A 16,291-nucleotide genomic window follows, 5' to 3' on the forward strand; every position below is an offset into this window, starting at 1 on the left:
CTTGGAGTACTTTGTGACGGTTCACCTCCCATTCCCCTCCCCATGGTAACAGCTGCCAGGTTTGGGTTTTTTGTTTCGTGCGATTGGAGTGTTTTAACATGATTTTTTTTTTTTTGAGTGCGAACTAAACAGCAGCCTAATAAAGGGAGTGTTCATGGTCTTCACGTCTCCCCGGTAGTGATTACGAATCTGTGTCCTTTTGGAGTGGGTTGCCAACTCCTGTATTTTAATTCTCTGGCTGAAATTCCCAGAGTGGCGTAGTCGGGTTGTCCATTTCCGTATCCCTCGCTGCTTCCTCCCCTAGAAACGCCACACCTATATGCAAGTTCAAATTATTAGTATCATTATGAACTTAATGTTTTTCTTTAATTTTTATTCTCCTGTTGTGTTTTTTCCCGCTCTCTACCCCTTTACTGTATGTGGCCATAGCAGATAGGAGGGATGACCTGTCTGGAGGTGAGGCCAATATCTGGCACCACAATGTCCATTGGCTGGTCTAGTATGAACGGATTCCTTACTGTGTAGAATTAATCGCCCTAAAGATTTTTCCACATGATTACATGTTATCTGTATGGCAGCTGAGAACCAAGCCATCCATTCCCATAAACATATGGCAGGGGAACACCCTGGATGGGATGCCTGTCTATCATAGGTCACACACACAATATTGGCAATTTAGAGATGCTAGTCAGCTTAACTGTATGTCTAAGGCTGTGGGAGGAAACCTGTACAACACAGGAGGAAAAAGCAAACTCCATACAGACAGAACTGAAATAAGATTCAAATCTCCAACTCCAAAGAGTAGAAGTAACAGTGTTGCCCAGTGCCCACTGAGGTACCTATAAGTAGAATGTATTTCTGCTTTTATGTTCTGGCCTAACTCAAGACCCAAACAGACATAACTTGTAGTGTTATACTGATCATTTTACCATAAATCTTTGTTCACAATGAGAGTGATGTGTGGCTTGAAGGTTAGGACTATGGGTCTGTGATTAGAATATTGAAGCTTCAAATCACATGGCAGGCAAAGTGATGCCACAGTTAGGCTATTTAGACAACCCCACTAGGCTGGCCGGAATGATTGATGGAGTGAGCAGGGCTGTTAGCACTCAGACTGTGACAATTGATCGCAAACTGGATAACATCAATGCGACCATGGATCGCAAACTGGATAACATCATGGAGAAGCTTACGGCTTTACAAAAATTATTGGATGGTGGAGACCAGCGTGGACATTAGGGGAGCTGGAAATTATAGCTTCTCGCCCAGAAACCCAAACAACCCTATCCTATCAGGTTTTGGCTCCCCCCAATCACCACTGGCCTCGGCCAAGGCCGCTGCTGAACTAACAACTCCCCCAGAAGAACAAGGCAGTGAGACTCTCTTGCATTCCTCTCCCCGAATCCCAAGGACTCACCGCACCCTCCCCCTATCCCACGCCTTCGCCGCTTCATTCCCCCAGCGTGAACAGGCGAGTCTGTGACCAGCGCCTCCATGGCTGCAGGACCGGATTGCTGTTGTCTATGCTGGACTACCTCCACCTCCCCATTTCCCCCACCCGTTGCAAGTCGTGTCATTTTTATGTTGTAAGGTGTAGTGACCATGTGCTTATGTTGCTGAGGTGTTTTTTTCGGTTCCTACAATGTACTCCCCACTGGAGTACAGTCTGGGGGCTGTTTTTTTATTCTCCTCCTCTCTCCTCATGTTATTCTGTTTCTTTTCTTCTCTCTGCCCCTGTCTCCCGACCGGTCTACCCCCTACTGTGATGTTTGTGTATATGTATAGTCGGTTGATGGCCAGTTTGTCGCTGGTACTTGTGACTAGTGACATAGTGTATTGCAACAGCAATAAAGGGTTCTCATCATCATCATCATCATCATCATCATCATCAAAACTTCTGTTTAAAATCTAAAACACAATGGGTTTTGCAAAAGTTTCCTAATAGCTTGTTTGTGCCTATATGCCTTTTGACTGAGAGTCTGACTGTTTTAATCGGTGATTGTTTAAATGCACGTTTACCTTTGATCCGTCGGAAAACTTCCCTCTCTGAAGTGAGGTGGTTCGCCCTTTGACCTGTCACTCTTCATAGAAATACTGCTGGGTGCAGGTGAGTCTGCTCTTTTCATCAGGACACTGTGAACAGCAACAGAAAGCAAGCCTTCCTGTTAACCACATCCTCTTATTGTACATATAGGAACTGTTGTGTCTGGTCATCTCTATATAATTCCTACTTTGTACCGCCAGGTGGCACTGCTGTAAAAAGTAATGAGGGTATGAGTAGAAAAGAAAACCAAAATGGTAGATATTATTGTACGTTTTACATTAACTATGCGTATCATTTGTGTGTTATGTTTAACTTGTTGACATAAATGACACTTGTTCAACTTTACTTTTCATTCTTTTATCAGCCAGCACTACATTTACAGTTTATAAACACTACAAAATTAAATGAGTTGAAATCTGTATTCCATTTACATAAACAGGCTGAAGTTAACACATAAGTGGGATAAATTATTCAGAGTTATCTCACTTAAAATTACAATTCCCTATGTAATGAGGTGGAGCTGGAGGGTGCGATCTGGTTGGGGCATGGTAATTTCATTAACCTGATTGATTAATTGTTGTAGCCAGCGTGCGTTTATAGGACCCGGTTGTGATTGCGTGCGTGACTGCTCTGTAATCGGTGACGTGACTCTCCGTGCGCCAGTATTTCCTTTCTTGAAGTTGTGGCTATATCCAATGCTGTAGGTACTGTAGGGTACCATTGGACGGTGTCGTTTGCTTGCTGTATGGGTGGTTGTAATGTGCTCTTCGGTATATTTCTTTACAGTTGCGAGGGCTCTGTCTATCTAGCCGCTTGCGGTTGCTCCCGCTTTTAAGGTTTCCCTTTTAATACCGCGTGGAATCTGCCAGGTATGTCTCGTCTCCTTTTACTAATAATGTTTGGGTAGTAGGGGCATGCCTAATAATGTGTTTGTATTTGTGGTGGATCGCGACTTGGAGTGTTCCTGGGCCGACGTGAGCCAGACAACCGGCAGGATACTAAGCCACTACAATTGCTGCTGTTTTTCCCGGATGTTTTATGTTTTGTTTGTGTTTAATTGGTTTTAAGTATTAATGTTAGTTTGTTGGATGTAAACTGTGGGGCGCCGTTGGGGAAGTTTGGTGCTGGGTGGTGAAGATCTGTTTTGGGTGGCAGGTCGGGGCGATACAGCGCTGCGTGGTCGCTTTGCCTTTTTAGCCCACCCCTTGGGTGGATGTACTTGCGCCATGTGAGGCGGTGACCCCTTGGAGTACTTTGTGACGGTTCACCTCCCATTCCCCTCCCCATGGTAACAGCTGCCAGGTTTGGGTTTTTTGTTTCGTGCGATTGGAGTGTTTTAACATGATTTTTTTTTTTTTGAGTGCGAACTACACAGCAGCCTAATAAAGGGAGTGTTCATGGTCTTCACGTCTCCCCGGTAGTGATTACGAATCTGTGTCCTTTTGGAGTGGGTTGCCAACTCCTGTATTTTAATTCTCTGGCTGAAATTCCCAGAGTGGCGTAGTCGGGTTGTCCATTTCCGTATCCCTCGCTGCTTCCTCCCCTAGAAACGCCACACCTATATGCAAGTTCAAATTATTAGTATCATTATGAACTTAATGTTTTTCTTTAATTTTTATTCTCCTGTTGTGTTTTTTCCCGCTCTCTACCCCTTTACTGTATGTGGCCATAGCAGATAGGAGGGATGACCTGTCTGGAGGTGAGGCCAATATCTGGCACCACAATGTCCATTGGCTGGTCTAGTATGAACGGATTCCTTACTGTGTAGAATTAATCGCCCTAAAGATTTTTCCACATGATTACATGTTATCTGTATGGCAGCTGAGAACCAAGCCATCCATTCCCATAAACATATGGCAGGGGAACACCCTGGATGGGATGCCTGTCTATCATAGGTCACACACACAATATTGGCAATTTAGAGATGCTAGTCAGCTTAACTGTATGTCTAAGGCTGTGGGAGGAAACCTGTACAACACAGGAGGAAAAAGCAAACTCCATACAGACAGAACTGAAATAAGATTCAAATCTCCAACTCCAAAGAGTAGAAGTAACAGTGTTGCCCAGTGCCCACTGAGGTACCTATAAGTAGAATGTATTTCTGCTTTTATGTTCTGGCCTAACTCAAGACCCAAACAGACATAACTTGTAGTGTTATACTGATCATTTTACCATAAATCTTTGTTCACAATGAGAGTGATGTGTGGCTTGAAGGTTAGGACTATGGGTCTGTGATTAGAATATTGAAGCTTCAAATCACATGGCAGGCAAAGTGATGCCACAGTTAGGCTATTTAGACAACCCCACTAGGCTGGCCGGAATGATTGATGGAGTGAGCAGGGCTGTTAGCACTCAGACTGTGACAATTGATCGCAAACTGGATAACATCAATGCGACCATGGATCGCAAACTGGATAACATCATGGAGAAGCTTACGGCTTTACAAAAATTATTGGATGGTGGAGACCAGCGTGGACATTAGGGGAGCTGGAAATTATAGCTTCTCGCCCAGAAACCCAAACAACCCTATCCTATCAGGTTTTGGCTCCCCCCAATCACCACTGGCCTCGGCCAAGGCCGCTGCTGAACTAACAACTCCCCCAGAAGAACAAGGCAGTGAGACTCTCTTGCATTCCTCTCCCCGAATCCCAAGGACTCACCGCACCCTCCCCCTATCCCACGCCTTCGCCGCTTCATTCCCCCAGCGTGAACAGGCGAGTCTGTGACCAGCGCCTCCATGGCTGCAGGACCGGATTGCTGTTGTCTATGCTGGACTACCTCCACCTCCCCATTTCCCCCACCCGTTGCAAGTCGTGTCATTTTTATGTTGTAAGGTGTAGTGACCATGTGCTTATGTTGCTGAGGTGTTTTTTTCGGTTCCTACAATGTACTCCCCACTGGAGTACAGTCTGGGGGCTGTTTTTTTATTCTCCTCCTCTCTCCTCATGTTATTCTGTTTCTTTTCTTCTCTCTGCCCCTGTCTCCCGACCGGTCTACCCCCTACTGTGATGTTTGTGTATATGTATAGTCGGTTGATGGCCAGTTTGTCGCTGGTACTTGTGACTAGTGACATAGTGTATTGCAACAGCAATAAAGGGTTCTCATCATCATCATCATCATCATCAAAACTTCTGTTTAAAATCTAAAACACAATGGGTTTTGCAAAAGTTTCCTAATAGCTTGTTTGTGCCTATATGCCTTTTGACTGAGAGTCTGACTGTTTTAATCGGTGATTGTTTAAATGCACGTTTACCTTTGATCCGTCGGAAAACTTCCCTCTCTGAAGTGAGGTGGTTCGCCCTTTGACCTGTCACTCTTCATAGAAATACTGCTGGGTGCAGGTGAGTCTGCTCTTTTCATCAGGACACTGTGAACAGCAACAGAAAGCAAGCCTTCCTGTTAACCACATCCTCTTATTGTACATATAGGAACTGTTGTGTCTGGTCATCTCTATATAATTCCTACTTTGTACCGCCAGGTGGCACTGCTGTAAAAAGTAATGAGGGTATGAGTAGAAAAGAAAACCAAAATGGTAGATATTATTGTACGTTTTACATTAACTATGCGTATCATTTGTGTGTTATGTTTAACTTGTTGACATAAATGACACTTGTTCAACTTTACTTTTCATTCTTTTATCAGCCAGCACTACATTTACAGTTTATAAACACTACAAAATTAAATGAGTTGAAATCTGTATTCCATTTACATAAACAGGCTGAAGTTAACACATAAGTGGGATAAATTATTCAGAGTTATCTCACTTAAAATTACAATTCCCTATGTAATGAGGTGGAGCTGGAGGGTGCGATCTGGTTGGGGCATGGTAATTTCATTAACCTGATTGATTAATTGTTGTAGCCAGCGTGCGTTTATAGGACCCGGTTGTGATTGCGTGCGTGACTGCTCTGTAATCGGTGACGTGACTCTCCGTGCGCCAGTATTTCCTTTCTTGAAGTTGTGGCTATATCCAATGCTGTAGGTACTGTAGGGTACCATTGGACGGTGTCGTTTGCTTGCTGTATGGGTGGTTGTAATGTGCTCTTCGGTATATTTCTTTACAGTTGCGAGGGCTCTGTCTATCTAGCCGCTTGCGGTTGCTCCCGCTTTTAAGGTTTCCCTTTTAATACCGCGTGGAATCTGCCAGGTATGTCTCGTCTCCTTTTACTAATAATGTTTGGGTAGTAGGGGCATGCCTAATAATGTGTTTGTATTTGTGGTGGATCGCGACTTGGAGTGTTCCTGGGCCGACGTGAGCCAGACAACCGGCAGGATACTAAGCCACTACAATTGCTGCTGTTTTTCCCGGATGTTTTATGTTTTGTTTGTGTTTAATTGGTTTTAAGTATTAATGTTAGTTTGTTGGATGTAAACTGTGGGGCGCCGTTGGGGAAGTTTGGTGCTGGGTGGTGAAGATCTGTTTTGGGTGGCAGGTCGGGGCGATACAGCGCTGCGTGGTCGCTTTGCCTTTTTAGCCCACCCCTTGGGTGGATGTACTTGCGCCATGTGAGGCGGTGACCCCTTGGAGTACTTTGTGACGGTTCACCTCCCATTCCCCTCCCCATGGTAACAGCTGCCAGGTTTGGGTTTTTTGTTTCGTGCGATTGGAGTGTTTTAACATGATTTTTTTTTTTTTGAGTGCGAACTAAACAGCAGCCTAATAAAGGGAGTGTTCATGGTCTTCACGTCTCCCCGGTAGTGATTACGAATCTGTGTCCTTTTGGAGTGGGTTGCCAACTCCTGTATTTTAATTCTCTGGCTGAAATTCCCAGAGTGGCGTAGTCGGGTTGTCCATTTCCGTATCCCTCGCTGCTTCCTCCCCTAGAAACGCCACACCTATATGCAAGTTCAAATTATTAGTATCATTATGAACTTAATGTTTTTCTTTAATTTTTATTCTCCTGTTGTGTTTTTTCCCGCTCTCTACCCCTTTACTGTATGTGGCCATAGCAGATAGGAGGGATGACCTGTCTGGAGGTGAGGCCAATATCTGGCACCACAATGTCCATTGGCTGGTCTAGTATGAACGGATTCCTTACTGTGTAGAATTAATCGCCCTAAAGATTTTTCCACATGATTACATGTTATCTGTATGGCAGCTGAGAACCAAGCCATCCATTCCCATAAACATATGGCAGGGGAACACCCTGGATGGGATGCCTGTCTATCATAGGTCACACACACAATATTGGCAATTTAGAGATGCTAGTCAGCTTAACTGTATGTCTAAGGCTGTGGGAGGAAACCTGTACAACACAGGAGGAAAAAGCAAACTCCATACAGACAGAACTGAAATAAGATTCAAATCTCCAACTCCAAAGAGTAGAAGTAACAGTGTTGCCCAGTGCCCACTGAGGTACCTATAAGTAGAATGTATTTCTGCTTTTATGTTCTGGCCTAACTCAAGACCCAAACAGACATAACTTGTAGTGTTATACTGATCATTTTACCATAAATCTTTGTTCACAATGAGAGTGATGTGTGGCTTGAAGGTTAGGACTATGGGTCTGTGATTAGAATATTGAAGCTTCAAATCACATGGCAGGCAAAGTGATGCCACAGTTAGGCTATTTAGACAACCCCACTAGGCTGGCCGGAATGATTGATGGAGTGAGCAGGGCTGTTAGCACTCAGACTGTGACAATTGATCGCAAACTGGATAACATCAATGCGACCATGGATCGCAAACTGGATAACATCATGGAGAAGCTTACGGCTTTACAAAAATTATTGGATGGTGGAGACCAGCGTGGACATTAGGGGAGCTGGAAATTATAGCTTCTCGCCCAGAAACCCAAACAACCCTATCCTATCAGGTTTTGGCTCCCCCCAATCACCACTGGCCTCGGCCAAGGCCGCTGCTGAACTAACAACTCCCCCAGAAGAACAAGGCAGTGAGACTCTCTTGCATTCCTCTCCCCGAATCCCAAGGACTCACCGCACCCTCCCCCTATCCCACGCCTTCGCCGCTTCATTCCCCCAGCGTGAACAGGCGAGTCTGTGACCAGCGCCTCCATGGCTGCAGGACCGGATTGCTGTTGTCTATGCTGGACTACCTCCACCTCCCCATTTCCCCCACCCGTTGCAAGTCGTGTCATTTTTATGTTGTAAGGTGTAGTGACCATGTGCTTATGTTGCTGAGGTGTTTTTTTCGGTTCCTACAATGTACTCCCCACTGGAGTACAGTCTGGGGGCTGTTTTTTTATTCTCCTCCTCTCTCCTCATGTTATTCTGTTTCTTTTCTTCTCTCTGCCCCTGTCTCCCGACCGGTCTACCCCCTACTGTGATGTTTGTGTATATGTATAGTCGGTTGATGGCCAGTTTGTCGCTGGTACTTGTGACTAGTGACATAGTGTATTGCAACAGCAATAAAGGGTTCTCATCATCATCATCATCATCAAAACTTCTGTTTAAAATCTAAAACACAATGGGTTTTGCAAAAGTTTCCTAATAGCTTGTTTGTGCCTATATGCCTTTTGACTGAGAGTCTGACTGTTTTAATCGGTGATTGTTTAAATGCACGTTTACCTTTGATCCGTCGGAAAACTTCCCTCTCTGAAGTGAGGTGGTTCGCCCTTTGACCTGTCACTCTTCATAGAAATACTGCTGGGTGCAGGTGAGTCTGCTCTTTTCATCAGGACACTGTGAACAGCAACAGAAAGCAAGCCTTCCTGTTAACCACATCCTCTTATTGTACATATAGGAACTGTTGTGTCTGGTCATCTCTATATAATTCCTACTTTGTACCGCCAGGTGGCACTGCTGTAAAAAGTAATGAGGGTATGAGTAGAAAAGAAAACCAAAATGGTAGATATTATTGTACGTTTTACATTAACTATGCGTATCATTTGTGTGTTATGTTTAACTTGTTGACATAAATGACACTTGTTCAACTTTACTTTTCATTCTTTTATCAGCCAGCACTACATTTACAGTTTATAAACACTACAAAATTAAATGAGTTGAAATCTGTATTCCATTTACATAAACAGGCTGAAGTTAACACATAAGTGGGATAAATTATTCAGAGTTATCTCACTTAAAATTACAATTCCCTATGTAATGAGGTGGAGCTGGAGGGTGCGATCTGGTTGGGGCATGGTAATTTCATTAACCTGATTGATTAATTGTTGTAGCCAGCGTGCGTTTATAGGACCCGGTTGTGATTGCGTGCGTGACTGCTCTGTAATCGGTGACGTGACTCTCCGTGCGCCAGTATTTCCTTTCTTGAAGTTGTGGCTATATCCAATGCTGTAGGTACTGTAGGGTACCATTGGACGGTGTCGTTTGCTTGCTGTATGGGTGGTTGTAATGTGCTCTTCGGTATATTTCTTTACAGTTGCGAGGGCTCTGTCTATCTAGCCGCTTGCGGTTGCTCCCGCTTTTAAGGTTTCCCTTTTAATACCGCGTGGAATCTGCCAGGTATGTCTCGTCTCCTTTTACTAATAATGTTTGGGTAGTAGGGGCATGCCTAATAATGTGTTTGTATTTGTGGTGGATCGCGACTTGGAGTGTTCCTGGGCCAACGTGAGCCAGACAACCGGCAGGATACTAAGCCACTACAATTGCTGCTGTTTTTCCCGGATGTTTTATGTTTTGTTTGTGTTTAATTGGTTTTAAGTATTAATGTTAGTTTGTTGGATGTAAACTGTGGGGCGCCGTTGGGGAAGTTTGGTGCTGGGTGGTGAAGATCTGTTTTGGGTGGCAGGTCGGGGCGATACAGCGCTGCGTGGTCGCTTTGCCTTTTTAGCCCACCCCTTGGGTGGATGTACTTGCGCCATGTGAGGCGGTGACCCCTTGGAGTACTTTGTGACGGTTCACCTCCCATTCCCCTCCCCATGGTAACAGCTGCCAGGTTTGGGTTTTTTGTTTCGTGCGATTGGAGTGTTTTAACATGATTTTTTTTTTTTTGAGTGCGAACTACACAGCAGCCTAATAAAGGGAGTGTTCATGGTCTTCACGTCTCCCCGGTAGTGATTACGAATCTGTGTCCTTTTGGAGTGGGTTGCCAACTCCTGTATTTTAATTCTCTGGCTGAAATTCCCAGAGTGGCGTAGTCGGGTTGTCCATTTCCGTATCCCTCGCTGCTTCCTCCCCTAGAAACGCCACACCTATATGCAAGTTCAAATTATTAGTATCATTATGAACTTAATGTTTTTCTTTAATTTTTATTCTCCTGTTGTGTTTTTTCCCGCTCTCTACCCCTTTACTGTATGTGGCCATAGCAGATAGGAGGGATGACCTGTCTGGAGGTGAGGCCAATATCTGGCACCACAATGTCCATTGGCTGGTCTAGTATGAACGGATTCCTTACTGTGTAGAATTAATCGCCCTAAAGATTTTTCCACATGATTACATGTTATCTGTATGGCAGCTGAGAACCAAGCCATCCATTCCCATAAACATATGGCAGGGGAACACCCTGGATGGGATGCCTGTCTATCATAGGTCACACACACAATATTGGCAATTTAGAGATGCTAGTCAGCTTAACTGTATGTCTAAGGCTGTGGGAGGAAACCTGTACAACACAGGAGGAAAAAGCAAACTCCATACAGACAGAACTGAAATAAGATTCAAATCTCCAACTCCAAAGAGTAGAAGTAACAGTGTTGCCCAGTGCCCACTGAGGTACCTATAAGTAGAATGTATTTCTGCTTTTATGTTCTGGCCTAACTCAAGACCCAAACAGACATAACTTGTAGTGTTATACTGATCATTTTACCATAAATCTTTGTTCACAATGAGAGTGATGTGTGGCTTGAAGGTTAGGACTATGGGTCTGTGATTAGAATATTGAAGCTTCAAATCACATGGCAGGCAAAGTGATGCCACAGTTAGGCTATTTAGACAACCCCACTAGGCTGGCCGGAATGATTGATGGAGTGAGCAGGGCTGTTAGCACTCAGACTGTGACAATTGATCGCAAACTGGATAACATCAATGCGACCATGGATCGCAAACTGGATAACATCATGGAGAAGCTTACGGCTTTACAAAAATTATTGGATGGTGGAGACCAGCGTGGACATTAGGGGAGCTGGAAATTATAGCTTCTCGCCCAGAAACCCAAACAACCCTATCCTATCAGGTTTTGGCTCCCCCCAATCACCACTGGCCTCGGCCAAGGCCGCTGCTGAACTAACAACTCCCCCAGAAGAACAAGGCAGTGAGACTCTCTTGCATTCCTCTCCCCGAATCCCAAGGACTCACCGCACCCTCCCCCTATCCCACGCCTTCGCCGCTTCATTCCCCCAGCGTGAACAGGCGAGTCTGTGACCAGCGCCTCCATGGCTGCAGGACCGGATTGCTGTTGTCTATGCTGGACTACCTCCACCTCCCCATTTCCCCCACCCGTTGCAAGTCGTGTCATTTTTATGTTGTAAGGTGTAGTGACCATGTGCTTATGTTGCTGAGGTGTTTTTTTCGGTTCCTACAATGTACTCCCCACTGGAGTACAGTCTGGGGGCTGTTTTTTTATTCTCCTCCTCTCTCCTCATGTTATTCTGTTTCTTTTCTTCTCTCTGCCCCTGTCTCCCGACCGGTCTACCCCCTACTGTGATGTTTGTGTATATGTATAGTCGGTTGATGGCCAGTTTGTCGCTGGTACTTGTGACTAGTGACATAGTGTATTGCAACAGCAATAAAGGGTTCTCATCATCATCATCATCATCATCAAAACTTCTGTTTAAAATCTAAAACACAATGGGTTTTGCAAAAGTTTCCTAATAGCTTGTTTGTGCCTATATGCCTTTTGACTGAGAGTCTGACTGTTTTAATCGGTGATTGTTTAAATGCACGTTTACCTTTGATCCGTCGGAAAACTTCCCTCTCTGAAGTGAGGTGGTTCGCCCTTTGACCTGTCACTCTTCATAGAAATACTGCTGGGTGCAGGTGAGTCTGCTCTTTTCATCAGGACACTGTGAACAGCAACAGAAAGCAAGCCTTCCTGTTAACCACATCCTCTTATTGTACATATAGGAACTGTTGTGTCTGGTCATCTCTATATAATTCCTACTTTGTACCGCCAGGTGGCACTGCTGTAAAAAGTAATGAGGGTATGAGTAGAAAAGAAAACCAAAATGGTAGATATTATTGTACGTTTTACATTAACTATGCGTATCATTTGTGTGTTATGTTTAACTTGTTGACATAAATGACACTTGTTCAACTTTACTTTTCATTCTTTTATCAGCCAGCACTACATTTACAGTTTATAAACACTACAAAATTAAATGAGTTGAAATCTGTATTCCATTTACATAAACAGGCTGAAGTTAACACATAAGTGGGATAAATTATTCAGAGTTATCTCACTTAAAATTACAATTCCCTATGTAATGAGGTGGAGCTGGAGGGTGCGATCTGGTTGGGGCATGGTAATTTCATTAACCTGATTGATTAATTGTTGTAGCCAGCGTGCGTTTATAGGACCCGGTTGTGATTGCGTGCGTGACTGCTCTGTAATCGGTGACGTGACTCTCCGTGCGCCAGTATTTCCTTTCTTGAAGTTGTGGCTATATCCAATGCTGTAGGTACTGTAGGGTACCATTGGACGGTGTCGTTTGCTTGCTGTATGGGTGGTTGTAATGTGCTCTTCGGTATATTTCTTTACAGTTGCGAGGGCTCTGTCTATCTAGCCGCTTGCGGTTGCTCCCGCTTTTAAGGTTTCCCTTTTAATACCGCGTGGAATCTGCCAGGTATGTCTCGTCTCCTTTTACTAATAATGTTTGGGTAGTAGGGGCATGCCTAATAATGTGTTTGTATTTGTGGTGGATCGCGACTTGGAGTGTTCCTGGGCCGACGTGAGCCAGACAACCGGCAGGATACTAAGCCACTACAATTGCTGCTGTTTTTCCCGGATGTTTTATGTTTTGTTTGTGTTTAATTGGTTTTAAGTATTAATGTTAGTTTGTTGGATGTAAACTGTGGGGCGCCGTTGGGGAAGTTTGGTGCTGGGTGGTGAAGATCTGTTTTGGGTGGCAGGTCGGGGCGATACAGCGCTGCGTGGTCGCTTTGCCTTTTTAGCCCACCCCTTGGGTGGATGTACTTGCGCCATGTGAGGCGGTGACCCCTTGGAGTACTTTGTGACGGTTCACCTCCCATTCCCCTCCCCATGGTAACAGCTGCCAGGTTTGGGTTTTTTGTTTCGTGCGATTGGAGTGTTTTAACATGATTTTTTTTTTTTTGAGTGCGAACTACACAGCAGCCTAATAAAGGGAGTGTTCATGGTCTTCACGTCTCCCCGGTAGTGATTACGAATCTGTGTCCTTTTGGAGTGGGTTGCCAACTCCTGTATTTTAATTCTCTGGCTGAAATTCCCAGAGTGGCGTAGTCGGGTTGTCCATTTCCGTATCCCTCGCTGCTTCCTCCCCTAGAAACGCCACACCTATATGCAAGTTCAAATTATTAGTATCATTATGAACTTAATGTTTTTCTTTAATTTTTATTCTCCTGTTGTGTTTTTTCCCGCTCTCTACCCCTTTACTGTATGTGGCCATAGCAGATAGGAGGGATGACCTGTCTGGAGGTGAGGCCAATATCTGGCACCACAATGTCCATTGGCTGGTCTAGTATGAACGGATTCCTTACTGTGTAGAATTAATCGCCCTAAAGATTTTTCCACATGATTACATGTTATCTGTATGGCAGCTGAGAACCAAGCCATCCATTCCCATAAACATATGGCAGGGGAACACCCTGGATGGGATGCCTGTCTATCATAGGTCACACACACAATATTGGCAATTTAGAGATGCTAGTCAGCTTAACTGTATGTCTAAGGCTGTGGGAGGAAACCTGTACAACACAGGAGGAAAAAGCAAACTCCATACAGACAGAACTGAAATAAGATTCAAATCTCCAACTCCAAAGAGTAGAAGTAACAGTGTTGCCCAGTGCCCACTGAGGTACCTATAAGTAGAATGTATTTCTGCTTTTATGTTCTGGCCTAACTCAAGACCCAAACAGACATAACTTGTAGTGTTATACTGATCATTTTACCATAAATCTTTGTTCACAATGAGAGTGATGTGTGGCTTGAAGGTTAGGACTATGGGTCTGTGATTAGAATATTGAAGCTTCAAATCACATGGCAGGCAAAGTGATGCCACAGTTAGGCTATTTAGACAACCCCACTAGGCTGGCCGGAATGATTGATGGAGTGAGCAGGGCTGTTAGCACTCAGACTGTGACAATTGATCGCAAACTGGATAACATCAATGCGACCATGGATCGCAAACTGGATAACATCATGGAGAAGCTTACGGCTTTACAAAAATTATTGGATGGTGGAGACCAGCGTGGACATTAGGGGAGCTGGAAATTATAGCTTCTCGCCCAGAAACCCAAACAACCCTATCCTATCAGGTTTTGGCTCCCCCCAATCACCACTGGCCTCGGCCAAGGCCGCTGCTGAACTAACAACTCCCCCAGAAGAACAAGGCAGTGAGACTCTCTTGCATTCCTCTCCCCGAATCCCAAGGACTCACCGCACCCTCCCCCTATCCCACGCCTTCGCCGCTTCATTCCCCCAGCGTGAACAGGCGAGTCTGTGACCAGCGCCTCCATGGCTGCAGGACCGGATTGCTGTTGTCTATGCTGGACTACCTCCACCTCCCCATTTCCCCCACCCGTTGCAAGTCGTGTCATTTTTATGTTGTAAGGTGTAGTGACCATGTGCTTATGTTGCTGAGGTGTTTTTTTCGGTTCCTACAATGTACTCCCCACTGGAGTACAGTCTGGGGGCTGTTTTTTTATTCTCCTCCTCTCTCCTCATGTTATTCTGTTTCTTTTCTTCTCTCTGCCCCTGTCTCCCGACCGGTCTACCCCCTACTGTGATGTTTGTGTATATGTATGGTCGGTTGATGGCCAGTTTTTCGCTGGTACTTGTGACTAGTGACATAGTGTATTGCAACAGCAATAAAGGGTTCTCATCATCATCATCATCATCATCATCATCATCAAAACTTCTGTTTAAAATCTAAAACACAATGGGTTTTGCAAAAGTTTCCTAATAGCTTGTTTGTGCCTATATGCCTTTTGACTGAGAGTCTGACTGTTTTAATCGGTGATTGTTTAAATGCACATTTACCTTTGATCCATCGGAAAACTTCCCTCTCTGAAGTGAGGTGGTTCGCCCTTTGACCTGTCACTCTTCATAGAAATACTGCTGGGTGCAGGTGAGTCTGCTCTTTTCATCAGGACACTGTGAACAGCAACAGAAAGCAAGCCTTCCTGTTAACCACATCCTCTTATTGTACATATAGGAACTGTTGTGTCTGGTCATCTCTATATAATTCCTACTTTGTACCGCCAGGTGGCACTGCTGTAAAAAGTAATGAGGGTATGAGTAGAAAAGAAAACCAAAATGGTAGATATTATTGTACGTTTTACATTAACTATGCGTATCATTTGTGTGTTATGTTTAACTTGTTGACATAAATGACACTTGTTCAACTTTACTTTTCATTCTTTTATCAGCCAGCACTACATTTACAGTTTATAAACACTACAAAATTAAATGAGTTGAAATCTGTATTCCATTTACATAAACAGGCTGAAGTTAACACATAAGTGGGATAAATTATTCAGAGTTATCTCACTTAAAATTACAATTCCCTATGTAATGAGGTGGAGCTGGAGGGTGCGATCTGGTTGGGGCATGGTAATTTCATTAACCTGATTGATTAATTGTTGTAGCCAGCGTGCGTTTATAGGACCCGGTTGTGATTGCGTGCGTGACTGCTCTGTAATCGGTGACGTGACTCTCCGTGCGCCAGTATTTCCTTTCTTGAAGTTGTGGCTATATCCAATGCTGTAGGTACTGTAGGGTACCATTGGACGGTGTCGTTTGCTTGCTGTATGGGTGGTTGTAATGTGCTCTTCGGTATATTTCTTTACAGTTGCGAGGGCTCTGTCTATCTAGCCGCTTGCGGTTGCTCCCGCTTTTAAGGTTTCCCTTTTAATACCGCGTGGAATCTGCCAGGTATGTCTCGTCTCCTTTTACTAATAATGTTTGGGTAGTAGGGGCATGCCTAATAATGTGTTTGTATTTGTGGTGGATCGCGACTTGGAGTGTTCCTGGGCCGACGTGAGCCAGACAACCGGCAGGATACTAAGCCACTACAATTGCTGCTGTTTTTCCCGGATGTTTTATGTTTTGTTTGTGTTTAATTGGTTTTAAGTATTAATGTTAGTTTGTTGGATGTAAACTGTGGGGCGCCGTTGGGGAAGTTTGGTGCTGGG

General features: G+C 44.4%; 1 protein-coding gene across 1 annotated transcript in view; it reads right to left on the minus strand.

Annotated features, from left to right (window-relative positions):
- Positions 1-16,291, minus strand: part of LOC125723773 (uncharacterized) — a 269,293-nt gene that overhangs the window by 233,421 nt on the left and 19,581 nt on the right. Inside the window, exons 4-8 of the mRNA XM_049000508.1 lie at positions 15,138-15,251; positions 11,851-11,964; positions 8,573-8,686; positions 5,298-5,411; positions 2,020-2,133 (exon numbers count right to left, since the gene is read on the minus strand). Coding sequence (XP_048856465.1) covers positions 2,020-2,133; positions 5,298-5,411; positions 8,573-8,686; positions 11,851-11,964; positions 15,138-15,251 — 570 coding nt within the window. The remainder of the gene's footprint in view (positions 1-2,019; positions 2,134-5,297; positions 5,412-8,572; positions 8,687-11,850; positions 11,965-15,137; positions 15,252-16,291) is intronic.

The sequence above is a fragment of the Brienomyrus brachyistius genome, unplaced genomic scaffold (assembly GCF_023856365.1).
Source record: "Brienomyrus brachyistius isolate T26 unplaced genomic scaffold, BBRACH_0.4 scaffold51, whole genome shotgun sequence".
Taxonomy (NCBI): domain Eukaryota; kingdom Metazoa; phylum Chordata; class Actinopteri; order Osteoglossiformes; family Mormyridae; genus Brienomyrus; species Brienomyrus brachyistius.